At 42.4% G+C, this 27,214-nt stretch overlaps 1 protein-coding gene across 9 annotated transcripts in view; it reads left to right on the top strand.

The window, feature by feature from the left end:
- Positions 1-27,214, top strand: part of SCML4 (Scm polycomb group protein like 4) — a 149,751-nt gene that overhangs the window by 83,775 nt on the left and 38,762 nt on the right. For all 9 annotated transcript variants that reach the window (XM_054557947.1, XM_054557948.1, XM_054557949.1 and 6 more), the window contains 3 exons: positions 18,362-18,491; positions 21,294-21,494; positions 23,046-23,240. In XM_054557947.1, the coding sequence (XP_054413922.1) occupies positions 18,362-18,491; positions 21,294-21,494; positions 23,046-23,240 (526 nt within the window). The remainder of the gene's footprint in view (positions 1-18,361; positions 18,492-21,293; positions 21,495-23,045; positions 23,241-27,214) is intronic.

Below are 27,214 nucleotides of genomic sequence, written 5' to 3'. Positions count from 1 at the left end.
CTTCCCAGGTCAAGCAATTGAGTTGTGGGGAATACAGATGCACGCCACCATGCCTGGCTAATTTTTTATTTTTTACTTTTTTGTACAGATGAAGTCTCACCGAGTTCCCCAGGCTGGTCTTGAATGCCTGGGCTCAAGAGAGCCTTTTGCCTCAGCCTCCCAAAGCGCCGGGGTTACAGGTGTGAGCCACCGGGCCCAGCCAGCTCTGCCATTGTTAACACACAGTTTCTACCTCCTGGTCTAACGTGGCTGCTCCAGGTCCCACTGTTCCACTGTTTTAGACAACAGAATGGGAACACAGAGCTAGCAGAGGGCACGCCTGTCTCCTTGAAGGGCTCAATTTTTGAAGTTGCACATCCATTACAATTTGCATTCCCCAGGCCAGCAGTTAGTCACTCGGCTACCCGTAGCTACAAGGGAAGCTAGAAAATGCAGTGCTGGTTACTGAGTGATCAGCTAAAATTCAGGAAGTCCATTATTAAAGGAAGAAAGGAGAATGGATATTTGGGAACAGCTAGCACCTTCTGTTGAGTACCTAAAGGACAGGCTTCTGTTGACTGGAAAATTCACTTGCTAAAGTAATTTTCTAATTAATATGGGTGAATGCAATGTTTTGTAATCCCTCAGTACTTTGGATTGTTTTGTTCTCTCTTCCTTATTTTTTTTCCGAAAAAATAGGTGTTTTTTGCCCTGTGTAACAAGAGAGTCAAGTTCACAAAAATCTCAAGTAAGAGAATATTCAAACTCAAGTAGAAAGGGTTTTTGTTTGTTTGTCTCAACATTTGTTTAAGGCCTCTTTCTAAACGTGTTTTCATTAGAACTGTTGAATTGGCGTCACTGGTTCTGCGGCAGTCCAGATGTTATATTGCTTGGAGTTGTATTACAGACATTAAAGATAACTTAATAGGCTAGGTGTGGTGGCTCACGCCTGTAATCCTAGCACTTTGGGAGGCTGAGGCAGGTGGATCACAAGGTCAGGAGATCGAGACCATCCTGGACAACATGGTGAAATTCTGTCTCTACTAAAAATACAAAAATTAGCTGGGCGTGGTGGCACGTGTCAGTAATCCCAGCTACTCATGTCAGGAGAGGCTGAGGCAGGAGAATTGCTTGAACCAGGGAGTTGGAGGTTGCAGTGAGCCAAGATCGCGCCACTCCACTCCAGCCTGGCGACAGGGCAAGATTCTGTCTCAAAAAAAAAAAAAAAAAAAGATAGCTTAATAATACAGATGGGAAGAGTGGCTACCTGATACCCTTCCTGTGCCTCTTTCCAGGGTCCCTCACTTGCTGATAGTAGGTATGGATTGCCGCCTGTGGCCTGTGGGGGAAATTATGACACAGTCATAAGGCAGGGGCCATTTCCTCGGGTTGAACATTGCGCAGCACCTAGGGTAGGGACTGTCTCCCCTGTGTCTTCTGTTGCCTATCCCCCAGTGCCCATGCACCCAGGGCTGGAACAGGTGTCGGGGTGAGGCTCAGCAGTGGATCTGAGGCAGTAGTAGGCTGGTAAATGTTTTACAGCCGGCACTCTGAGCATAGCTCTGACATGAATGTTAGTTGTTATTTTCACTCATGTTAAAGAGTAAAATGAGCGTAAACGGTGAGGTCGTATGTCAAAGCTTTACTTGTTTGTCAAGATTGAGAATGACTTCCTTGCTAAAATTGGTAATAGTTTTGTTTTTTATTTGGACAGGGTTTTATTATACTATGTTGCCCAGGCTGGAGTGCAGTGGTTATTCAGGAGCGAGATCATAGCTCACTGCAGCCTTGAGCTCTTTTTTTTGAGACGGAGTCTCACACTATCGCCCAGGCTGGAGTGCAGTGGTGCAATCTGAGCTCACTGCAACCTCTGCCTCCCAGGTTCAAGCAATTCTCCTGCCTCAGCCTCCTGAGTAGCTGGGATTACAGGCGTGCACCATCACGCCCAGCTAATTTTTGTATTTTTAGTAGAGACAGGATTTCACCATGTTGGCCAGCCTAGTCTTGAACTCCTGACCTCAGGTGATCCACCCACCTGGGCCACCCAAAGTGCTAGGATTACAGGTGTGAGGACTGCACCCAGCCAACCTTGAACTCTTGGCCTCAAGCAGTCCTTCTGCCTCAGCCTCCCAAGCAGCTGGGACTACAGGCATGTGCCACCGTGCCTGGATTGGATAATAGTTTTTGAAGACAAAAAAGAATTTAAGTTTTTTGTGCTATTCACATTGTGACAGCTATAGACATGACATGCTTTTAAGTTCAATCTGCATTTTTAGCATTTTCTCCATCACTTTTTAAAGTCTATAAATCAACACAATAATAAGCCCAGCTCTCATTCACAGCATTTCCCAGATTCTAAGGTGTAAATATTCCCTTCATGGCCAATATTGAGCCACCAATGTGACATCCCTGAATATGGATTTGGGAAAAGATGTACAGCAGCAAATGCTTGGAAATACAGATGCAGTCATAAAATTAGAAAGTGATGAGTTGTCAGTATTTATTACTTTTGTTTTTAATAAACTTTTTATTTATTTGTTTGTTTGTTTGTTTGTTTAGTTTCACTAAGTAAAAAACAATTTGTGAATGGGGCAGCCTCCTGAGCCAGAGTAGGTTCAGAGACTTCCTACAAACTTTATTAACTTGTAAGTGTATATACTGTAATTTTTATTTTAGAAATTTTTTTGAGACAGAGTCTCACTCTGTCACCCAGGCTGGAGTGCAATGGCGCAATCTTAGCTCACTGCAACCTCCACCTCATAATTTTTAATAAAAGCTGTGTTTAACAATCCACTTGCAATACTCCTGAAGATGTAACAGTCCTCTCTCATGGACTAGTACAAGCCGGCTCCAGCCCCTGGGGGATCAGAGTTCCGCTGAGCTCAGGATGCCTGTACCCGGATGGTCCATGTCCCCGCTCTCATCAGTTGGGCTGACGGTTTTGATCTCATTGCCACTGATGCACAGAACTTGACCCCCTCACCAGTTTCTGTAAGAAACCCAATCACACCAAGCAGTTCTTGAAATGTACGGTTTCTACTAAAGATTGTTGGGGTTGCAGGCCATAGTGGACAGCTTCTGTTAAATGACTGTCATGGATAGATGTTTTTCTGAATTCTACTTTATTTAAGGATTGTGTATTAGTCTGTTTTCACCCTGCTGATAAAGAGATACCTGAAAATGTGTAATTTATAAAGAAAAAGAGGTTTAATGGACTCACAGTTCCATGTGGCCAGGGAGGCCTCACAGTCATGGTGGAAAGCAAAAGGTATGTCTTATATGGCAGCAGATAAGAGAGAACGAGAGCCAAGCGAAAGGGGTTTCCCCTTGTAAAACCATCAGATCTGGTGAGACTTATTCACTACCACAAGAGCAGTATGGGGGAAATTACTCCCACGATTCAGTTACCTCCCACCGGGTCCCTCCCACAACACGTGGGAATTATGGGAGCTACAATTCAAGATGAGATTTGAGTGGGGACACAGTGAAACCATATCAGATAGTACTTTTTTGTTTTTCTTTTTCTTCCTTCTCCCTCCTGGTACCCATGGAATACTGGCTTCATTGTCTCCTCTCTTGGCTTCCTTCGGTGAGGAGGAAATGAAACCATTCCTTCCCACCTCAGGCAGAGCAGGAGCCCTCCCCACCTCCTCACCAGTCTCAGCCCCTCTCTGGATACAGACCAGCATCTGAACCCATAGGATCCGAATCCTATCCCTCCTCATTTGCATCTCTGAAAGGCACAAGAAAGGAAAGGGTGGGCCATTCCACTCCCACCTCCAAGCATCCCCTTCTGCTTTCACTGTGATGAAGGCAATCTATTCTATTTGGGTAATTTTACTTTCCTAAGAAAGTGTTAGTGCAATGATTATTTAATTAGAATCCCAGATTTGACCAAAGCAGGCCTCAAGGCCAAAAGGTACTAGCCCCTCCATCTCTTGGGTGTTTAATATCTCCCCCAAGTGCAGAAGGAAATAGGTATGAGTAGACCCAGTTACAGGCTGACTCCCAGGAATGGAATTAGGTCACTGGCCACAAGCTTCTTGTTATTGGAACCAATTTGCATTTCCAGCAGGCAAGTTTTTAGACTAAAGTCTGTGGTTAAACATGGTGAGTTATTCAATGTCTTCTAACTTTGTCCCCCTGCAGCATCGCCTCAGAACCCCAAGGGAGTTTTGTATGAAGAAAGAATGTGAGTTCCAAGGAGAAATGTGTCCACAAGGAAAGCTATGGGCAGGGACATGGACAAAGCTAGTCTTCCTTAAATAGAGGTGGGGAGGTGTCTTAGTCAGCTCGGGCTGCCGTACCAAAATACCATAGCCTGGGTGGCTTCAATATAGAAATTAATTTTGTCATTGTTCTGGAGGCTGTGAAGTCCAAGGTCAACGTGCAGCAGGATTCAGTTCTGGTGAGGGCTCTCTTGGCAATGGCTGCCTTCTTACTGTGTCCTCACATGGTGGAGAGAGCGAGCAAGCTCTGGCCTCTCTTCCTCTTCTTTTAAGAACACTAATCCCGGCCAGGCACAGTGGCTCACACCTGTAGCCCCAGCATTTTGGGAGGTAGAGGTGGGCAGATCACTTGAGGTCAGGAGTTTGAGACTAGCCTAGCCAACGTGGTGAAACCCCGTCTCTACTAAAAATATAAAAATTAGCTGGGTGTGGTGGCAGGTACCCATAATCCCAGCTACTTGGGAGGCTGAGACAGGAGAATTGCTTGAACCTGGGAGATGGAGGTTGCAGTGAGCCGGGATGGTGCCACTGCACTCCAGCCTGGGTGACAGAGCGAGACTCTGTCTCAAAAACATACAAAAAAAAAAAAAAAAAAAGAACATGAATCTCTTCATGGGGCCCACCGTCATGACCTCATGTAAACTTAATTACCTCCCAAAGGCTCCACCTCCAAATACCTTCACATTGGGTGTTAGTACTTCAGCGTATGAATTTTGGAGGGTACACAAACATTCAGTCCATAACAGAAAGGAAGGAAAGGAAGGAGAGCATAATTAAAAAAACAAAAATCTAGGCTGGGCATCATGGCTCATGCTTGTAATTCCAGCACTTTGGGAGACTAGGCAGCAGGATCACTTGAGCCTAAGAGTTCGAGACCAGCCTGGGCAACATAGCACTACCCTGCCTCTACAAAAAATAAATAAATTAGCCAACTGTGATGATGCTCACCTGTAGTCCTAGCTACTTGGGGGACTGAGGTGGAAGGATTGCTTGAGCCCAGGAACTCAAAGCTGAAGTAAGTCATGATCGTGTCACTGCACTATAGCTTGAGTGACAGAGTAAGACCTTCACAAAAAAAAAAAAAAAAAAAAGAGTGCATTTATTTTCTAGGGCTGATGTAAGAAAACGCAACAAACTAGGTAACGAACAACAGAAATTTATTGTCTCAGAGTTTTGGAAGCTACAAGTTCATGATCGAGGTGTAGGTAGTGTTGGTTCTTTCTGAGTCTGTAAGGAAGAATCTGTTCCATGTCTCTCTCCCAGCTTCTGATAGTGTCAGGCTTTCCTTGGCTTGTAGACGGCTTACTCCCCATGTCTTCCCATCATCTTCCATCTGTGTGTGTCTGCCTCTCTGTCCATATTTCCATTTTGTATAAGGATACCTGTCACATTGGATTAAGACCCAGACTTATGACCTCATCTTAACTCGACCATCTGCAAAGACTGTATTTTCAAATAAGGTCACATTCACAGGTACTGAGAGTTGAGATTTCAATATGTTTTTGAGGGACACATTTCAACCCATAACATCTAACATGACAATCTTTGTCTTTTAATTAGGTGTTTAGTCCAATCATATTTTAAAAAATTACCAATAAATTTGGGCTTAAATCTTTACTGATTTTTTGTATTCTATATATTCCTTTTACCTGTCTTTTCTGTCTTCTTTTTGAGTTATTTTTTATTATTTAATTTTTTCTTTCCCATTCATTGGAAGTCAAGCATTCTGTTTTCTGTTGTATTAATGGTTACTCTAAAAATTACAGCATGCTTACTTATTAGAGTTGTCTAAAGTTAACCATACTTTTGCTTCTTCCTAAATAATACAAGGACTTTTGTACACTTTAATTCCATTTATATTCTGCCCCTCACACTTAGATATTATTGTTGCCATACATTTTAATTTTTTCTTTTTTAGCCCCTCCAGTCATCATTATTATTGTTTTATACAGTCATTTTCATTTAAATTCACCTGATTATTTACCACTTCTAAAAAATTCTTCATTTTTGTATATCAGACCTTCCACCTGGGTTCCTTCTCATTTTGCCTGAAGTAAAATGAAAAGAAGCTCCTCTAATATAGGTCCTCTAGTGATAAATTCTTAGTTTTTGTTGTTTGGAAGTATCTTTATTTTACTTTCACTTTTGAAAAAAAAAAGACTTTTTTTTTTTTTTTTTTTCCTGGGTGTAGAAATCTAGATTGTCAGTTATTCCCTTGAAGCACATAGAAGATACTATATTTTGCCAGGTACAGTGGCTCATGCCTGTAATCCTAGCACTTTGGGAGGCCAAGGCGGGCAGATCATTTGAGGTCAGGAGTTCGAGACCAGCCTGGCCAACATGATGCAACCCCATCTCTACTAAAAATATGAAAATTCGCTTGGCATGGTGGCGCTTGCCTGTAATCCAAGCTACTTGGGAGGCTGAGGCAGGAGAATCACTTGAACCCAGGAAGCGGTGGTTGCAGTAAGCCAAGATTGCACCAATGCACTCCAGCATAGGTGACAGAGCAAGACTCTGTCTAAAAAAAAAAAAAACAAAAAACAAAACCAAAGATATTATATTTATATTCTGGGGTTCATTGTTGTAGAGAACTCAACTGCTTTTCTAGCTTATTAAGGTGTTTCTTGGAAAGTAATCTGTATTTTTAATCTAATTTTAAGATTTTTCTCTCTGTTTTGGTGTTTTATAATTTCACTTCATTGTGTTGATGTGTGGATTTATATTTTATTCATCCTATTTAGGATTTGCTGAGCTTCCTGAATCTGTGAGTTGAAATCTTTCATCAGTTCTGGAAAATTCTCTGCTATTATCTCTTCAAATATAATTTCCTTTCCATTCTCCATATTCTTTTCTTCTGAAACTCTTATGTTTCAAACTTCTCATATTCTCCATGTCTTTTAACCTCTTTTTCATAGTTTTAATCTATTGGTTTCTGTGCTGCTTTCTGGGTAATTTCTTCTGACATATCTTCGAGCTCATTAATTTTCTCTTTAGCTATGTTTACAATGCTGTTAAGTTTATCCATTTACTTCTTAATTTTAGTTACTGTGTTTCCCACTTATAAAAATTCAATTTGCTTCTTTTTCAAATTTACTGTGTTTTTTAAAATCATTTTTTGTTCCCCAGATATATTTTCAAGCTTGTCCTTTATATCTTTATACATAGTATCATAGTTGTTTTTATAATCTAAGTTTGATAATTGAAATATCTTAATATTTTGGGGGCTTTATTGCTGTGTGTTTTTATTGCTTATTCTTTCTTTAGTTATTTGCTTCCTTGTGTGCTTGGGTATTTTGGACTGTTATTCATCAACCTTGAAAAATTATTTTTGAGACTTCTTTGAAACCTTTCTCCAGAGATGATGTGTTTTCTTTTGCCTTTCCAGTCACCTGAGACACTGTCATATTGAGTAATTTTTTAACTAAATTCATAGCCTGAAGTTTTCTTGATCACCCAAGTTCTGTGAATTTGGGATGCAAATATATGTGAGGTCTGGCTTCTGGTAATATCTTCTCAGAGATTCTGCAAATCCCCTCCCTCAGTGTCAAGCCAACTTTTCTTGTAGCCAGGTAGGGATGGGAGAAGATGGGACAAGTCTACAGCTGGCGTGCCCTTATTGTAGCTCTTAGGGTAAGCCCTGGGCTTCATAGCAATGGCCCAGATTACACCTATATGTTGGCCTGGTTATTCTTTATATATGTCAGTTCCTCCACACTTTTAATCATTTTTGCATTTATTCATTATTTGTAGTAGTTTCAATTGATCCTAATAACCAGTTTTCCATCTTACCAGAAACAGGACTTCAAATAATTTAGAATGCTACATTTCTTCTAATTAACATTCCAAATATGGCGCTAACACTGGTTTTGACTCAAATTCTTTAATGTGTTCAAAAATAATCTAATGAAAGTTACACACACAACATTATGAGTTGGGAAGAGCTTAGAAACCAACAACTGTAACCCATTTAATGGCTTTGGAAGATGAAGCTTAGAGGAGCTGCGTGAGTTGCTCAGGGTCCCGTGTGAGTTGGCAGCAGAACCAGGACTAGAGTGTCATATGTTATCTCTAAGACCTGTATTCGTGCCACTGCCCTGCAATGCAGTGGCAATGTGGAGTTGACTGAAATTATGTCCATTTCCCCGATGAGGAAATATGGATTATTTCCTTTTCTTCATACCCTCTCCCAAAGTTCTGCACAGAACTTTTACTGTCTCATTCTGAAGGTTCATTACTTTAGTATTACAGAAGGAATGTTTTGAAACTTAGAGACAAAGCCAGTATTATTGCCCAATAATAAGTCTAGTTAGTAAGTTAACCAAATCAGCAATAAGTAAATAAATGCTAATGTTTTGTAACTAACATAATAAAAATGTACTATTAAAGCAAAGATTTTGTGAATAGATGTAGACATTATCCTAGATTTTGTGCTTTCTCTCACCCATCACTTCAGTTCCATCTCAAAGTACACCCTGAATCCAATCAATTCTTTCCACCTCCCTACTTCCACCCTAGTTTAGCCACCAGTGTCTCTCAGCTAGACCACGTGATACCTCCTTAGTAGTGTTCTTTTCTGTACTTTGCCTCCACTTCCCCATCCATTCTGCCTAACAGCAGCCTTATGTATGTATGTATGTATGTATGTATGTATTTATTTATTTTGAGACAGGGTCTGGCTCTGTCTCCCAGATTGGAGTGCAGTGGCTCAATCTCGGCTTACTGCAACCTCTGCCTCCCAGGCTCAAGCCATCTTCCCACCTCAGCCTCCTAAGTAGCTGGGACTAAGGTGCATGCCACCACACCCGGCCAGTTTTTTTTGTTTTGTTTTGTTTCTTTTTTTTTTTTGTATTTTTTGTAGAGATAGAGTTTTGCCATTTTGTCCAGACTGGTCTTGAACTCATGAGCTCAAGTGACCCTCTTGCTGCAGCCTCCTAAAGTGCTGGGATAACAGCATTCAGAGATTCTGATGTGAGCCACTGGGCCTAGCACCATATTTATTTTTATAAAATGAAAACTAGCTTATGTGTTTCCCTGCTTAAAATCCTGTAATTATTTCCATCACTCATAGAATAAAATCCAAACTTGTTATCCTGACTGTATTTGTTTCCTTAGGGCTGCTGTAACAAGGTACTACCAACTGGGTGGCTTAAAACATCCTTTCTGGAGGCTAGAAGACTGAAATCAGGGTGTCAGCAGGGCCATGCTCTCTTTCTGAAGACTCCAGGGGAGGATCCTTTCTTGCCTCTTCCTAGCTTCTGGTGGTTGCCGGCTGTTTCTTGGCTGTCAACACATTACTCCAATCTCTGCCTCTGTCGTCACATAGCATTCTCTCCAAACAGGTGTCTGTGTCTGTGTCTGTATCAAGTTTTTTTCTTCTTATCAGCACACCAGTCATTGGGTTAAGACCAACCCTAATGCAGTATGCACTCATTTTAACTTAATTACCTCTGCGAAGACCCTATGTCTAAATAAAGCCAATATTTGCAGGTACAGGGGATTAGAACTTGAACATATGTCTTTTTAGAGAGACACAATTCAATGCATAACACTAAATTAGAAAACTGCCATTATCTCTTCCTAACCACCTAGCTTGACCTCATCTTGTACCATTCTGACTCTTGCCCACAGTTCCAACCACTCTGGTTTCTTGAAGAAGCCAAGCTTTAGAATGTTTGCACAAGCTGTTCTGTCTGCCTGGAAAGCTTTCTCCAGTCACAACAGGCTACCTCTAGCCACTCAGATCCTGACTTCAATGTCACCCCTTTATAGGCCTACCCTGGTCACCTAGTTGCTCTCATTGAGAACAAGAAGTCTATCTTCCCCATTCACAGCTGAATCTTCAGCGCCTAGAACAGTTTCTGGCACATAGTAGGTGCTCAAGAAGTTTTTGTTGAATAAATGTCTGTCTGATTGAATGAATGATTTTTTTTCCTTTTTAGATTTGGCTTAAATGATGCCACTTGGAAAGGATAGCTATTACATAAGCAACACTTAGGAACAATTTCAAGATGGATTGGAAGCATGTTTCACAGAGGGGATCATCTGCGAGGTGTGAGGAAAAAGGGTCGGTTTGCAGAGATTTCTGAAGATGTGATCCCAAGAGCTAAGCATGGAAAATGTAGATGGGTTCCAGGAAAGATGGGCAGTTTCCTCCTCCTGCCATCACTGCATGAACAAGAAACTTGGGACTTATTTGCATTTTTGGAATTTCTAAAAGTAACAATAATAATACTAACACCAATAATGACAATTAACTTTTATTGAGTTCTCACTTTGCATTATGCTAAACTTCTGCATTTAATTCTAACTACATCCCTATGTGAGGGCTATTATCTTTACAGATGAGGAAAGGCAGGCTCTGAGGGCCTAAGTACTAAGCCTCACAATCAGCGAGTGGCCACGCTGGACGTTCAATCCAGATCCAAAGCTGGTATTCCTTTGCATGTGCCCACTGCTGCCCTAAACACATTTTAAAATTTTGCTTTGTTGGCTTACCCTCTGCGGATGTGCCAGCAGCCTCTATACGTCCTCATCCTTCCCCAGCCACACTCTCCATCCTCAGATTATCCACCTCTTGCTACCAGTCTGTCAAACAATGTTTAGTTGGCATTTCTGTTACTGCCAAAGCCAGATGTTTCTAGAAAAATCCTTGAGTTTTATGTCAACTGACCCTCTCCCCTTTAGTGTCCTCTTGGCTGCACATCTCCATTTCCCCCCAAATCCCCTCCCAATTGTTTCCAGTGATGTTCTAGCAAATGTCTTAGAGAAGGTCCTCCCCTAAATGACAGCTGGAGCCAGAAATTCCCCAGGTCCATATTTTGGTTCTATAAATGGAAAAGAAAGATGAGCTGATCCCAGATTTCCCAGCCCCTCTGGTGGAGACTCCAGCTGGTAGGGACACTTTGCCCTACCGCTTTGTCCCAGCAGTATTCTCTAATGAGGCAAAGCACAGACCTTGCCTTGGATGAGGGGTTGCCACACCTGCTGGGTTGAGGTTTTGAATCTCAGGTAAAGGTGGCAACTATACTAGCACTTGGGCAGGGATGTTGGCTTTGAAGGCCCGGGATTAGCTCCTGTATGTTAGAGCATGGCATCCTACGCAGCAAGCTGCTTCCAGTTCTGTGCTGCCAGGAAGAGGCCTCTCTTCTCTCCTCCTCTCCATTTACCCAGTTTATTCTGCCACATCCTGTTTTTAATATTTTGAAAACAAACACTATTTTAGAATAGTTTTCGGTTTACAGAAGTATTGCAGAGATAAAACAGAATTCTGATGTACCCTGCACCTGGTTTCCCCCCATTTTTAACATCTCATATTACTGTGGTATGTTTGTCTCAACTAGTGAACCCATCATAATACTTCATTATTAAATAAAGTCAATATTTTATTCCGATTTAATTAGCTTTTCCCTATTCTATTCTATTCTAGGATCCCATCCAAGATACTACATAACATTTAGTTGTCATGTTTCCTTAAGCTCTTCAGGGCCGGGGAAGTTGCTCAGAATTTCCTTTTGTGATGACTTTGGCAGTTTTGAGGAGTACTGGTCGGGTATTTTGTAAAATGTTCTGCAATTTCAGTTTGTCTAATGTTTTTCTCATGATTAGACTAGGGTTAGGGGGCTTGGGGAAGAAGATCCCAGAGGTGACGTGGCATTTTCATCATATGGTGAGAGTACATGCTAGTGACATGACTTATCACTGATGATGTTGACCTTGATCATATGGTTGAAGTCTTATTTATCAGGTTTCTCCATTGTAAAGTTACATTTCCCCTTCATTTCCTTACTGTACTCTTTGGAAGTACTCACTGTGCACAGCCCATCCGTAAGGAGTAGGGAATTACGCTTCACCTACTTGAGGGTGGGGTGTCTACATAAATTATTTGAAATTTTTATGTATGGGAGAGTTGTTTGTTCTTTCCTTTTTATTTACTGAGTCAACCACTTATTTATGTCAGTGTGGATTCATGAATATTTATTTCATACTTTGAGTTATAATCCATTACTACATTATTTATTTGTTGTTCCTCTTGGTCTGAATTTGGCCACTGGGAGCTCTTTCAGTTGGCACCTGTGTCCCTGTAACCAGTCCCCACCATTGTGTGTGTTTTGTTTCCTTAGTATTGTCTTACTTTCTGGCATTACAAGATGCTCTAGGCTCCCCTTGTGTATTCCCTACCCTAGTCCTAAAATCAGCCATGTCTGCAAGGAGTTTTTGTTCCTTATATTGAAGAATGGTGTTAGAAACCACTATATCAGAACTCTGTTTTATTTTGTCCATTTAAAAAACAAAATAGACAGCTTTTTTTTTTTTTTTTTTTTTTTTTTTTTTTTTTTTTTTTTAGAAACCTAAGGCAACAACAAAGACAAATGCCCTGCCAGAGAACAGCTTGGATAGGTTGCAACAGACAGAGAACCCCCCCCATTCCACTGGGGAGAGGTTTGTGCTGATGGACTGGGCCCCGCATCACACTAGAGCAAAGCTTCTAGCCAGTGGGCTCATATCCGTGCTCTTCTTTTTTAGGACTTTTCTAAAATCATGGGTGACTCCCTTTTCTACACTAGGCTACTTTTTATTCTTTATATTAAGCAATGAGATTGAAATTTCTGAATGCTGATTCAAAAGGGTATTTCTACTCGTGATTTATTATCTAGCGAAGGATATTTTTAAAAAGCCATATACTACCCATAGTTGCTCGTGACTTTTTCTTTCATTCAAAAGTTCTAGCAGTTGTTTTAGAGACTGGATGAATACAGAAGGTTTCCTTGCAATCAGGCGATTTAATCTAATCCCTGTAATTTCAGTTGGGCAGAAATGGACAGAAGTAACAGCCAATTATAATTCCATTACTTCATTTGAGGTGGGTTCAATGAACAGATTCCTCTCTAGTAATTTTTTTTTTTTTTTTTTTTTTGAGACAGGGTTTGTCTCTGTTGCCCAGGCTGGAGTGTAGTGGTGTGATCATAGGTCACTGCAGCCTCGATCTCCTGGGTTCAAGCAATCCTCCTGCCTCAGCCTCTTGAGTAGCTGGAACAACAGGCACATGCCACCACGCCTGGCTAATTTTTTAAATTTTTAGTATAAAAGAGGTATCACTATGTTGCCCAGCCTGGTCTCCAGAGCTCAAGCAATCCTGCCGTCTTGGCCTTCCAAAGTGCTGGGATTATAGGTGTGAGCCAATACGCCTGGCCTCTAATACATATTAAAATGGTGAGAAAACATTAGATGTTAAAGTCATTAGGAGGTTTATATGAACAGTAAACAGTGTCTGGATATTTACGTTTTAGTCATCATCATCATTGTCATTTTTCTAGGGAAGAATCACAAGTATCTTTGTGTGATTTGCTTAAAGACCATAGAGGAAAAAATAATTTGCCAATTCCGTTTTTCCCCAGTGAGCATTATTATCTCTGTGTTGGCAGTTAAGGGCTTTAAGCTTGTGAAGGAGGATTTAGCCAGGGTTATCCCAGAAGTCACTGCCTGAAGTCCTCAGGGACTCTGTCACCACCAGCCTCTCCATCACAAGACATGGAAAGCGGGATATCATTCCTAGAAAGGCAGTCAGGGGACCCTTGGTGCATGGCCTCCATAAATAGGCATGGCGGCCGCCACCCTCATGACACTTGGCAGATGAGGAAGTCACACCAAACTCAGAGTCACTGAGTCAAAGCAGGTTTATGATCTCCCATTCCTATGACTGAGGTTTCTTTTAAATTATGTTTATAATATTTAGCAGTGTATTCCTACAGGATATGTCCTTTAATTTTGAAATGTGACACTCAGAGTAAGATGAAATCTCTATTGTTAATTATAGTTTCTGATTAATATAGAGGTTCCCTTGAGAGCCTCAAATTCAGCACCCATTTAGCACGGTGCAGCCAATGTGCTTGCTGTTGACTGATCTCATTTCACATTCATTTCTGCACATTCCAGTGCCCCCTCAGTGCTGCTCAGCAGCCATACTCCATTCCCCAGGCCTCCTACTCTCCCAGTTCATGACCACACCCACCTCCTCTGCCCTCCCACTCAGCTTCCATATCTCGGGGAAATTGGAAGCCATGGGAAGAGACCTTCTGCAAGCTCCCACCTCCACATCCACCCACCCCAGCATTCAAACCTTTATATTCTGTCTTCCTTCTTGTTGCAATAGATGGGAAAGTATGTGCGTCCTCTTAGGCCACGGCCTCCCTCATGCACTAAATCTCCTACCCTCTCACCTACTCAAAGCCCTTTCATGTGAGCAGTTCTCCACACACTCTTCTGTACAATCAACTTTTCTCTCTCTACTGGATTATTTTAATCAGCATTAAAACACTTTTTTCTCCCATCTCAAAAACAAAAAACAAAGAATCCTTAAAATTAATTTTTTAAATTTTGCTAAAAAACACATAAAATTTACCATTATTTCTAAAATTTACCATTATTGAGTTTGCCATAAAACTCAATAGTGTTAAGTATACTCACATTGTTGTGCAACCAATCTCCAGAACATTTTCATCTTGCAAAATTAAAACTCTCTACCCACTAAGCAATAACTCCCCATTCCCACCTTCCCCCAGTTCCTGGCAACTACCATTCTACTTTCTGTCTCTATGCATTTGACTTTTGGCTATTGTAAATAGCGTTGCCATGAACATGGATGTGAAATATCTCTTGGAGACTCTATTTTCAATTTTGGGGTCTATATACTCAGAAATGGAATTGCTGGGTCATATGGTAATTTTATTTCTAATTTTTTGAAAAACTGCCATACTCTTTTCCATAGTGGCAGCACTATTTTACATTTCCACCAATAGTGCACAAGGGTTCCAGTTTCTCCACATCCTTGCCAACATTTACTATTTTCTGGGGGGTTTTCATTCTGTTATTTTTTGTTTTGTATTTTTTTTTTTTTTTTGATAGTAGCTATCTTAACAGCTATCAGCAAGGTGGTATCTCATTGTGGGGCAAAAAAAAATTTTAATCCCACTTTGTTCCTTTGCTGTGGCTAGTTCTCTGCTCCCTTTTTTGACAAAACTCCTTGAAAGAGTTGACTTTACTTACTGACCCTAATGCCTCTCTTTCCATTTTTCCATTCAGGAGCTACCCTATTTTAAAATCTCACCTCAAAGTATAACTCCTCAATTGCACTTCCCATGCCCTTTGCTTCTTTATTTTCACCATTGGCTCTTATCACCTTCTAACATACTATATCATATACTTATTTATTCTTTTATTGTCTCCCCACCCCCGCTGGCCATTAGAATGTCAGTTCCACGAGGGCAAAGATTTATTCTTATTCCAATTCAACACACTGTGCCCCCACCTTTCTTGTTGATAAATTGCTAAATCTAATGGCCACTCCTAGTCTTACTTGTCTAATCAGAGCACTTAGCATGGTTAACCACTATCTCCTCCTTGAAAGAACCTCTCCATTCACTCCCACACTCCCACCCTCTCCCAGTTTTCTTTCTATCCCATTGGGTGCTTTTACCTGATTTCTTTTGCTTGTTCCTTTCTCATTTCTCCAGGCTCTTTGTGTTGGAATCTTGCAGGGCTCAGTGTTTGGATCCTTCTCTTCTCCATCTACATTCACTTCTCTGATGCTATCTTCCATTATTATGGTCTGACATACCAACTCTATATTCTTGATTCCCAAACGTACATCTTCATATAGGCTCTCCCCCAGAACCATATACTCTACTACATGCAACTGCCTAGTAATATCTCCACTTGGACGTCTAGCAAGTATCTTAAACTCGACATGTCTAAAACTCACCCCTGATCTTCTCTAACCCCCTCCTCTCTATCCTCCTTCCCTTCAAAAGAAACAACAACAACAAAAAAACTACTCCACCTAGAGCCCTCCTGGTGTCAATGCTTGAAGTCATCTTTGACTTCCTTCTTTCTCTCATATACCACATTCATGTGTTGGTAAATTTTGTTGGTTCCACCTTCAAAACATGTCCAGGATCTGTCTACTTCTCATCACCGCCACTGCTATCACCACGATCCACCCTACTGTCATCTCTCAGCTACTGTAGGTTAGTGGTCCTCCCACTTTTGCTTCTTTCAGTTTTTTCTCAAGACCATAGTCAGAAAGACTGTTGGCCGGGCGCAGTGGCTCACGCCTGTAATCCCAGCACTTTGGGAGGCCAAGGCGGGCAGATCATAAGGTCAGGAGTTCGAGATCAGCCTGGCCAACATGCTGAAAGCCTGTCTCTACTAAAAATACAAAAATTAGCTAGGGGTGGTGGCGGGCACCTGTAATCCCAGCTACTCGGGAGGCTGAGGCAGGAGAATCATTTGAATCTGGGAGGCGGAGGTTGCGGTGAGCTGAGACGGCGCCATTGCACTCCAGCCTGGGCAACAAGAGCGAAACTCCATCTCAAAAAAAAAAAGAAAGAAAGATTGTTAAAATGTTAGTTTAGATCCTATTGTTTCCCTGCTCAAAAGAGTTCAAGAGTAATAGCTAAAAGCCTGATGGTGTCCTGCAAAGCCCTGCCCAACCTGGCTTTATTACCTCTCCAGTCTCACTCTGGCCTCCCTACAGTTGCACAAACCCTCCAGGCATACTCCTGCCTCAGAACCTTGGGGCTTGATATTGACATTGCCTGGAATATTCTTTCCCTACACCCTGTATGACTAGCTCCCTCACCTCCTTCAAATCTTAGGTGCAATTTCACCCAAGAAATGCCTCAACCTCCTTATTTAAAAATGTCAGCCTAAAGTACAACTCAATTGCACTTCTCATGCCCCTTCCCTCCTTATTTTCATCATCAGCTTTTATTAACACGTAATCTACTATATCATTTACCCATTTATTCTGTTTATTGTCTGTCTCCCCCCAACAGAATATCAGTTCCACGAGGCCAAAGATTTTTGTACGCTTTGCTTCTGCTGTTTCTGTAGCAGCTGGAAGAGTGTTGGGCATGAAATAGGCTCTCAGTATATATTTGTTGAACGAATAAATGAGTGAATATAGAATGACTGGGGAACTGGCAGTTCAAATACTATTTCTCCATGACTATTATTAGTATTCTATCCTAAAAATCCAGGAAGAAAGTGAAGATATAGATGAGGACTGCACACATGTTAACAATAGGACATACAACCTTGCTACTCGAAGTGTGGTCCATGGGCCAGCAGCATCAGTGGTACCTGGGAGCTCATAGAAATGCAGAATCTCCTGTCCCAGCCCAGAACTCCTGAATCAGAATCTGCATTTTAACAAGACCCTCTAGAAGGTTGATTGCAAAAATTGAAAACTTTGGTGTTGGGCAAGGGTCCCCAACCTTAACTGTGTATTAGAATCTCAGTATCTTTAAAAAGTCCAGATGTGTGAGTCTCACTTCCAGAAACTGACTTAATTGGTCTGGAGTGAGGTCTAGATATAGGTCAGAGGTGAAGACAGGGACATGACTGACTTTCTTCATTATTTTTGGGTAGAGAGCTAAGATTAAAAGCTTGTCTCTGTATTAGTCTTGATATAAAGAGTAACTTGTTAATATGGATATCAACAAGTCATCAACTGTTCATCTTCCCTTTACTCCATAAGAGCAAATTTTAACTCCTCCTTTGTGGTTTCAAGTGAAATAATCAAAGTGGCCGCTGCTCACTCTTGTGTCCACATCCAGGCTAGTTTTGTCAATCTGCTGCAGGAAATAAACACAGCGGTATGTCAGCCTCTTGGAGGAATGGCTCCTGCTCTCTTTTCCGGCAGGACCCAGTGATTTTTGTGAGCAGAGAGCTTGGGAGAGAGTGAAGGGTTGGTCTCTGGTTGGGTGGATACAGGGAAAGCCCTGTCCACAGGATTCTAGGGAACACATGGGGTGCAGGCTGGAAACTCTCCTATCCTGCGTTCTGCACTCAAAGGGTTCATGGATGCCAACTCTTCACACCTCTGTGTGCTCCTGCACTCACCGCCTGACACTGTCATTTCCTGGGTGGCTCTTCTGAAAGAGCGGGATGAGAGGTGATCTCTGAGTGTGACCCCAAATATGAATCCTGAGCATGAACTTGAATCTGCAGCTCAGGCCCCGAAGCTGCAGGATGGAAAGGTGTGGAAGCATGATGGAAGAGCAATGGTTAACTGCCATCTAGGACAGAATCTGGAAGGGTGTAGAGAGCATTGCCAGATTCTCATTGACCAAATGGGCTCTCTCTTCCAGATCAAGTCTCGGGTTCTCATGACTCCCTTAGCCCTCTCACCTCCGCGGAGTACCCCAGAGCCCGACCTCAGCTCCATCCCTCAGGATGCAGCCACGGTCCCCAGCTTGGCGGCCCCACAGACTCTCACAGGTAGGTCAGCAGAATGAACTCCAAGGCTGTGATGGTCTGTAGATAACAGGGCAGCCACCATCTAATTGTTACTTTGTGCATTAAAGAGTTGTTGCTGAGATGGCTCAAATGAGGGATTTAGTGTGCTAGCTAGGCAGCAGACAGGATGACCAGAGTCTTTGAGAGCACCAGTTTACATGTCCCACAGGTTGGATTATTTAAAACTTGGTTTTCAGTGCAGCTTGGGTTTAGGTGGTTGCTTTGGTTGGAGGGAGGTGGATGACAGGGGGACACAGAGTGGCCAGATGTTTCTTTTAGGAGCCGGGGTGCGCTGATCCATTGCACTGATCTAAGCCTGCTCACCTTAAACAGTGCTCTTGTTCCTGTGTTTGCTCTTCCAGATTTCCTAAGGATCCCATTCACCCTCAGTCTGACCCACTACCCTCCAACCCAGTCAGGGTAGCAGGTATCCCAATCTCTGTCTCTGGTGGGGCATCCACCAACTGACAGTTTCATCATAATAGTAATGACAGTCTGATGGTGTCTCTCTCTCTCTCTCACACACACACATGCACACACACACACGCACACACACACACACAGAGGATCCCCCTGTGTCACAACCCCAGCCCCTCTCCCATCCCATTTAAATCCCTTCAGTCCCTCCCATTGCTTTTAGATGAAGCCCAGACTTGTTAATCTGGCCGACAAGGCCCTGCAGGCTCCACCCTGTGGTTCACCCCACTGCTCTTCTCTCAGTCCCCAGGACTGGCCACGGGGTCTTAGCATATTCTCTCCCTCCATCTGGAGTGATCATCCCTTCGGGCCACCCTATTCCTCCCTTATATCTCAGATCAGGCATACTTCTCCCCAGAAGGTCCTCACGAACTTTCCTGCCAGTGTCCCCCAGATGGGCTCTCTTAGCCCCTCCCTGTGTTTCTCACAGCCACAATTTCACATGGTCTCACATCAGCTTGTGGGATGATCTGAATAGGCCTCTACTTCCCCAACCAGGACGTAGGCTCTGTGAAGGCAGGGACTGCTTCATTTTGTTCAAGCTTTCTTTGTAGGGCGTAGCATAGTGCCTGCATGAAGGTCTCTTATTAGATTTTTCTTATCACCTGGGATGAGACCTGGACTGTACCAGAGTGTCTTCCAAAAGACTTGATCCAAATTCCTTTGCATCACTGGCTACAGTTTTTGAGCAGTCTACTAACTTCTTTAAGCCTCAGTTTCTTCATTAGTAAATCAGTAATAATACCACCAAACCCACATGCTTGTCTTGAGACTATAGTAGGTGCTCAAAACAAAAACAAAAACAACCTATTTCTTCCCTTTGCTGTTATTACTTAGCCTTTACAAAATGCCACTGGTCTCCTCTTAAAGTCCCTCTTCAGCACTCCTTTGCACCAGTGGCCTCTAAGGTAAGATGCTTATGGGAGGATGATGGGGAGTGAGAGGGCAGATACATAAGAGGGGTCATTAATGTATGGAAGAAAATATAACACCTACTATTCCTATTCATCTTATCTCATCCTTTTACAATTTCTATTTCTTGGATTTGTTTTACAATGTATGCAATGCTTATTAGACAATGCTGTACCATGTCATTGAAAGTGAAGGAAATAACTTTTGTGTCTTATTTCCAAGTTTTGGATAGTTTTTTCTCAAGAGGTCGGCCAGGGCACTCTTCATTTATTAGGGAATCTGGCTTGATGTCTGAGACAATGAAAAATCTTAAAGCAAATAGTCTGAAGACAGGCTGACCAGTTCAGCAACTGTTACCAAATTACAGGTGGCATAGGTAGTTGGGGGTTGGAATTTATTCATTGTCATAGAATAGAATGAAGTTGAACTTGTATAAACTAGGTCTGAATCCCTCACCCAACTGACTGAGCTAATTTTACTGATGATAACTAACTCTTTGGGCAGTCTTCTCTGTACAAAATCTTCCTGCTAAAAAAGGATTTATATTTCTTTTTTTCTTTAATTGCAAAATTCATAAAGATTCCACTTGATTTACTGAAATCTATCATATATGAAAACCAGTTTTGTAGACATTCTAACATTTTTATGTTTGTATATATAATATTATATAAATAACATTTATATATTATTATATTATATAAATTAGATACTTTCCTGTAAAAAATTCACACAATACATTAATACAGTTAAGAATGTATATAACCTATAAATAAATAAACATGGTTTGGGACATGTGCCCCCCCAATTTTTAATCAATGGGGTCTATTACCTTAAAAGTGTGGAGACCATTGACTGGGTTCACCTAAATGGGTTGTTGAATGTTTATTTTCTCTGAGATTGTAAATAGCACTGTCTGTAGAGCTTTGTTGAATATATAGTCTCTGGAGTGATAGTGGCATCTTGATTTTTTTGTTCATAGATGGTTAACAAAGAAATGGCAAAAACTGTCTATAACTTCACAGCTACTTTGGAGGAGGGAGAGGAGGTTTTGTATGTACACTTTCCCAGCATGGAAAGACCTTTATACACACGGTCCATGTGGGCCACCATAATGGTCTTTAATTCAGATTTCAGTAGATCAGACTGGACCCACCTATCCAACTGTTTCCAACCAAGAAAGCCCCCGAGGTCAGGCCCTGGCAATTGGGGTGTCTAACTCTTTTGCCTCTTTTACTTCTTAAGTGGGGAAGAATCCACCCCACTTTTGCCCTTGCCAGCTTTCCCAAGGCCAGGGCCAAAGGGGCATGGCTGAGGCATTCCCCCGTGTACACAGAGGCCGCCAGCTGGCCTGATGCTCGCCTGATGCCTAGGGCTTTGTGGCCTCTGTCTCCGCAGTCTGCCTCTACATCAACAAGCAGGCCAATGCGGGGCCCTATCTGGAGAGGAAGAAGGTGCAGCAGCTCCCGGAGCATTTTGGGCCCGAGCGGCCATCGGCGGTGCTGCAGCAGGCCGTCCAAGCCTGCATCGACTGCGCCCACCAGCAGAAGCTGGTCTTCTCCCTGGTCAAGCAGGGCTACGGTGGCGAGATGGTGTCAGGTAAGGCCTGGGGCAGGTTGCATGAGGAGGCCATGGATGTCTCTCTGCAGAGGAAGCAGCCATACTCAGGCCTGGAGACAGCAGGTGTGGCCAGGGTCTGTCCTTCATCTGCTGGGCTCCTAGGGCCTTTATGAGCCTGTGAGCTAAAAGCCTCTCTCAGGGATCAGGGAGAGGATGATTCCATGCCCGGGTAAGAAGACTGGATTTCTGATCCTCATCTTGACTCTTCTCCTTCTCCCACTTCCCACTTCCAACCCACTGTTTTTTGCTTTTTTTTCTCCACTTCAAAATATATCCAGAATCCTTTTGCTCCACTTCAAAATATATCCAGAGTCCAACCACCTTTCACCACCCACCGCAACCTCTCTGGTTCTTTAAAAATCTAAAAGTCAGATCATGACCCTCCTCTGCCCTAAACCCTCCAATGTCTCCCATGTCACTCCAAGCAAAAGCCCAAGTCCTTACAAAATCCCACAGGCCCTGTGTGACCTGGCCCTTGCTACCTCTTTAATCTCTTGGTTACTTCTCTCTTGTTCCACACGCTGTTCTAGCAGAGATGACCTCATGGATGTCCTTTAGGTTCTACTCAAATGCCACTCTATCAAAGAATCCTTTTCTGACCCTTGTCTAATATATCACCCTTGTCACTCTCCATTCTTTTATTTATTTATTTATTTATTTATTTATTTATTTATTTATTTAGAGACAGGATTTCACTCTGTCGCCTAGGCTAGAGTGCAGTGGCATGATCACGGCTCACTGCAGCCTCGATCTTCCGGGCTCAAGCGATCTTCCGACCTCAGCCCCGCAAGTGGCTGGGACTACAGGAACATGCCGCCAAGCCTGGCTAATTTTTTACAATTTTTTGTAGAGATGAAGGCCTCACTATGTTACCCAGGCTGGTCTCAAACTCCTGAGCTCATGCGATCCACCTGCCTCCCAAATGCTGGGACTACAGGCGTGAACCATCGCACCCAGCCTCTCTGTACTTCCTTACTCTGCTCCATTCCTTCTTCATAGCACTTACCACCATGCAGGGCAGTGGGGAAACATCATGGCTTCAACTCCATCTCAGGGCATGTCTTTTTATTCAAGATCCTTCAGAGTCAGAGAAATCCCTTCTTCCATGGTGACGGCCCTCCTCCAGTTTTATCCCCTGATGTGATGTGATAGAAAGGGCACTTCACCTGTGTGGTCCCAAAGAACCCATAACCCTAGTGTAATCATGAGAAAAACAGACAAATCCAAATGGAGGGACATTTTACCCTGAGCAGTACTCTTCAAAGCTATTAGAGTGATGAAAAACAAGGCAAGACTGAGAAACAGTCACAGACCAAGGAGACGAAGGAGACGTGACAACTAAATTCAATGTGGTATCCTGGGCGGGATCCCCACCAGAAACAGGACATTGTGAACAAACAGGTGAAATCCAAATACAGTCTGCTTAGCAACAAAACAAAAATGAACAAACGAAAAATCCTCACCAGGGCCGATTGACTTGCGGTTTTCTCCAGTGCCCGGCTCTAAGCTGCCGTCTCTCTGGTTTTCCAGTCTCGGCTTCCTTTGACGGCAAACAGCACCTGCGGAGCCTGCCTGTGGTGAACAGCGTTGGCTATGTCCTCCGCTTCCTTGCGAAGCTGTGCCGAAGCCTCCTGTGCGACGACCTCTTCAGCCACCAGCCCTTCCCCAGGGGCTGCAGTGCCTCTGAGAAAGTTCAGGAGAAAGAGGAAGGGAGGATGGAATCAGGTAGGCCTTGTCCTGCTTCCCCCACCTGCAGGGACACCTCCCTGTCCCAGGTGTCTCTGCCCTTCCACTATGGAGGGAGCCATTGTAGCTCCTGGGAGTTCTGCCACTGGAGCCCCATGGGCTGCCTGTCTGGGTGCCTGGGAAGTATTTGAAGCTGGCTGGGACAAAGGGGTGCCTGGACAGTCCCCGCCCCAGGCTGCAGAGGGAAGTGGTCCCTCCAGCTATTAAGAGCTGACATTATAACTTTTAGGTCTATGTTATTAGAATTTAGACAGTGAGAACACATCACATCATATATAACAAGTAAGTTTCTTCACTCTCCTCTAATTGAAACTCTGGGCATTTGTCATTGTTGAGTAGTAGCAGGACTACAAAACTAAGGAACTCATCCCAAAGAAACTAGGGCTATAGAACTGATGATGTTGGTCCTGCCTGGGAGTCTCAGACGCCTACCCATGTGAATTAAAGGTGCAACAAAGTGTCTATTATTGCAGGGATTTGACTGGGCCATATATTACATATGTCTTCCAGCAAGGGTTGGTGTTTCATTCTCATCACAAGATGGAAAGTGGCCTAGGGGTTGAGCACCTTTTTGTACCATTAGCCACAGAGTAGCTCAAGATGGAAAAGTGGCCCTTGGGGAGGGTAGCAAGGCCACACGGGCATACATGGCACAGTGTTGTCTACCCAAGGGGCTAGATGCCAATAGGAGGTGCTCCTTCTCCGCTAAGCAGCCCTGAGTTATCGATCTGCAAAGAGGTGAAGGTGAATCTCAAGGATGGGTAAAAATGTTGCCTTTTTTCTTTCTCTGAACATAGGGTTGTTGGTATATGAAAAGCACACAGGCAGTACAACTGGAATCCAGTTATTATGTTAGTCTGCAAACATTTGGTGAACCTTCTTCTGTTCCAAGCATTGTGTGAGACCCTGCCTTGGATAAGTCAAATGCATGAGCTTAGGAAAGTTTTTGAGAAATAGAGTAACTGCTACAAATAATAAAAAACAGATACATCTGCAGGTATGTGCTGGCAGACAGGTTTAGCACATTCAACAAAAGGATACTTATCATAAGAGAGGCTGTGTCTCCAGCTCAAGGGGACAGCAGGGAAGGATAAATTTAGATTCTCTGCATAGCTTTTCTTGGATACTATCAAAATCTTTCCTACAATTTTGCTTTTATCTCTCTGAGTCCTGGGAAACAGGAAGAAATTTGGCCTCTACAAAGGAAGGTACCTAATTAAATATGGTTGGTGTGAGCAGATGCTACTTGCTTTTATGTTTTTCTTGATGTCTCTACATGTGTGAGCTTGGAGAAGTCTCATCTGTCTCTGGGCCTAGGTTTCCTATGGGTAAATGACAGGTTGGAGTTGCTGATACAGAACGTTCTTCTGGTTCCAACAGTCTATGAATCCGGCCTTACCTGTAAACCCTAGGTGACTCACAAACATATTCTTAAACTATTTATCTTCTAGTGAGTGTTGCAATGAGAACAGCAGAATCGTGTGATTTCGCTTCTCAGATGCTTGCCTCACTGTTACATTGAACACACAATGACCCATGGAACATCATCATAAAGCAGCATAACCCATGTCTCCTGTTGTTCTCTAAGTGTATCCTGCGGGACTAGTTCTTCCCTGACTATGGATGAAATTCATGACAAATACTGGCTTTTCTCGCTCCTTTCAGGTTACAAAATGTTCTCTAGTCAATAATTGATATGTCCAGGTCAGGGTGGTAATTGAACTTTATTCTTAGTGAATCTATTATAGGTTTTTACATGTGGTTGCCATGAGGCTTATAAAAAATACTACAGATATAAAAAGTTACTTTAAAGAAATTACAACTTATTTTAGATCACACAGACAAGAATAGAAACAAGGAAAAAATGAAAAAACAATCCTGCAGTTTAACTCCATCCCCCCTACATTTGGACTTTTAGTTGCCTCTATTTATATATTTTGATATTACCTATCTCTTAAGAGATTGTTCTAGCTATTATTGCTTTTAATAGCTTTGTCTTTTGGGCTTCATACTAGTGTTATAAGTGGATTATACACAGCAGTTACAGTATTAGAGTGTTCTGGGTTTGTCCGTGTACGTAATGGTACCAACAGGCTTTGTACCTGCAGTGTTTTTTTTTTTCTTTCACATTGAAAAACTCCCTTTAGCATTTCTTGTAAGATGCCTATGATGGTGGTGAATTCTCTCTGCTTTTGTTTGTCTGGGAGAAAGTTTATTTACCCTTCATATTTGAAGGATAACTGCTTGATACAATAGTCTTGGATAACAGTTGTTTTTTTTTTTCTTTCAGTACATTGAAAATGCTGTTCCATTCCCTCCTGGCTATATGGTCTCCACTGAGAAGTCTGTTGCCAGATGAATTGGGGTTCCTTCAAATGTCATTTGCTTCTTTTTTGTTGCTGCTTTTAGGATTCTCTCTTTGTCCTTGGCCTTTGAGAGTTTGATGATTATAATATATGCCTTGGGGTAGTTTTGTTTGTTAAAATCTGTTTGGTGTTCTCTGCCCTTCCTATACATGCATATTTGATCCTTCTCATCTTTTGGAAAGTTTTCTGTTATTATTTATTTGAATGAGCTCCCTACCCCTTGTTCTTGCTTGACTCCCTCTTGAACACTAATAATTCTTAGATTTTGTCTTTTGAGGTAATTTTCTATATCCTGTAAGTGATCTTCATTAATTCTCATCCTTTTTCCTTTTTTCTCTTTTGACTATATTTCCAAATAGTCTATCTTCGAGCTCACTAATTATCTCCTTTGCTTGATCTACTTCACTATTCAGAGTCTCTAATAAATTTTTTAGTTCAGCAAATGTATTTCTTAGTTTGAAGATTTCTGTTTGATTTTTTAAATTATTTCAATCTCTTTGTTAAATTTCTCTGATATATTTCTGAATTGCTTTTCTGCGTTATCTTGGAGATCAGTGAGTTTCCTTAAAACTGCTATTTTGAATTCTTGGTCAGAGAGCTCACGTGTTACCATCTTATTAGGGTCAGTTTCTGGTCCCTTGCCTTGCCCATTTGGGGAGATCACGGTTTCCTGTTGGCCATTGTTTCTTGTGGATGTGTCTATGTCTTTGCATTGAAGGAATATTTATTTCAGTCTTCTCTGACTTGTTTGGCTTTTATTAGATATATTTGCTTATAGGTTCTTTACTGCTAGGTCACTGTCTTTGGTTTTTTGGCTCTACATGGCACCTTAAGCCCAGGTTTGCCTTAGCTCTAGTGAATGATTGAAGCATTGCCCTTTCCAAATGCAGGAGGTTCCAAAAAGGTATATCCCAGCAGTGTGGGAAGGCTGGCTAGGGGGTTGTGCCCAGGGGATCTGTGGACAAACCTACAGTGTGGTACTGCGTAACAGCCACGCTGATTTGAAATCTCCCTTGGGCAAGTAACTAAGCAGAGTTTCCAGGACTGGGGATGGTAGTTCTACCTCCCTGCTTTGTCTCTGGCTGTCCTCAGGGATATTTCTCCCTTCGGGCACTCTCAATGCTTCCTATGGATTAAGGCAAGGACAGGCCTCCTGCCATGGAAACCAAGATGGTGTGAAAGCTGGTTGCATACCTTGATCTCACTTTTTCCAGTGTAGAAACAGTCAATTGGAAGAAATTTTTCTGCATTCTTAGTGCTGAGCAGATGGAGGGAGGGACATGAACGTGGAAGTCAGATTCTCTTACCCTCTGCTCAGAGTTTTTTCATTTCTCTGTGGCCCCAGGCACTGTCTCCTCTTCATATTTAAGTTCTGGGATATTTCTGGTTATAATCTCAGTGCTGTATATTTGTTTTTGATTTTCTGTGGTTGGGACTGAAGCCAGCTTGCTTCTATGCCACCAGTTTGGAACTTGAAGTCGGCCTCGGAACTTTCAATTTCACTCAATGACATAATGACTGCCCCACACCCAGATCAGGCTTGCTTCAAGCCAGTTGCCTGCAGCAATAAAGAAGGGCAGGGTTGGC

Source organism: Pongo abelii, chromosome 5 (genome assembly GCF_028885655.2).
Source record: "Pongo abelii isolate AG06213 chromosome 5, NHGRI_mPonAbe1-v2.0_pri, whole genome shotgun sequence".
Classification (NCBI taxonomy): domain Eukaryota; kingdom Metazoa; phylum Chordata; class Mammalia; order Primates; family Hominidae; genus Pongo; species Pongo abelii.
This window is presented reverse-complemented; position numbering and strand designations above follow the sequence as displayed.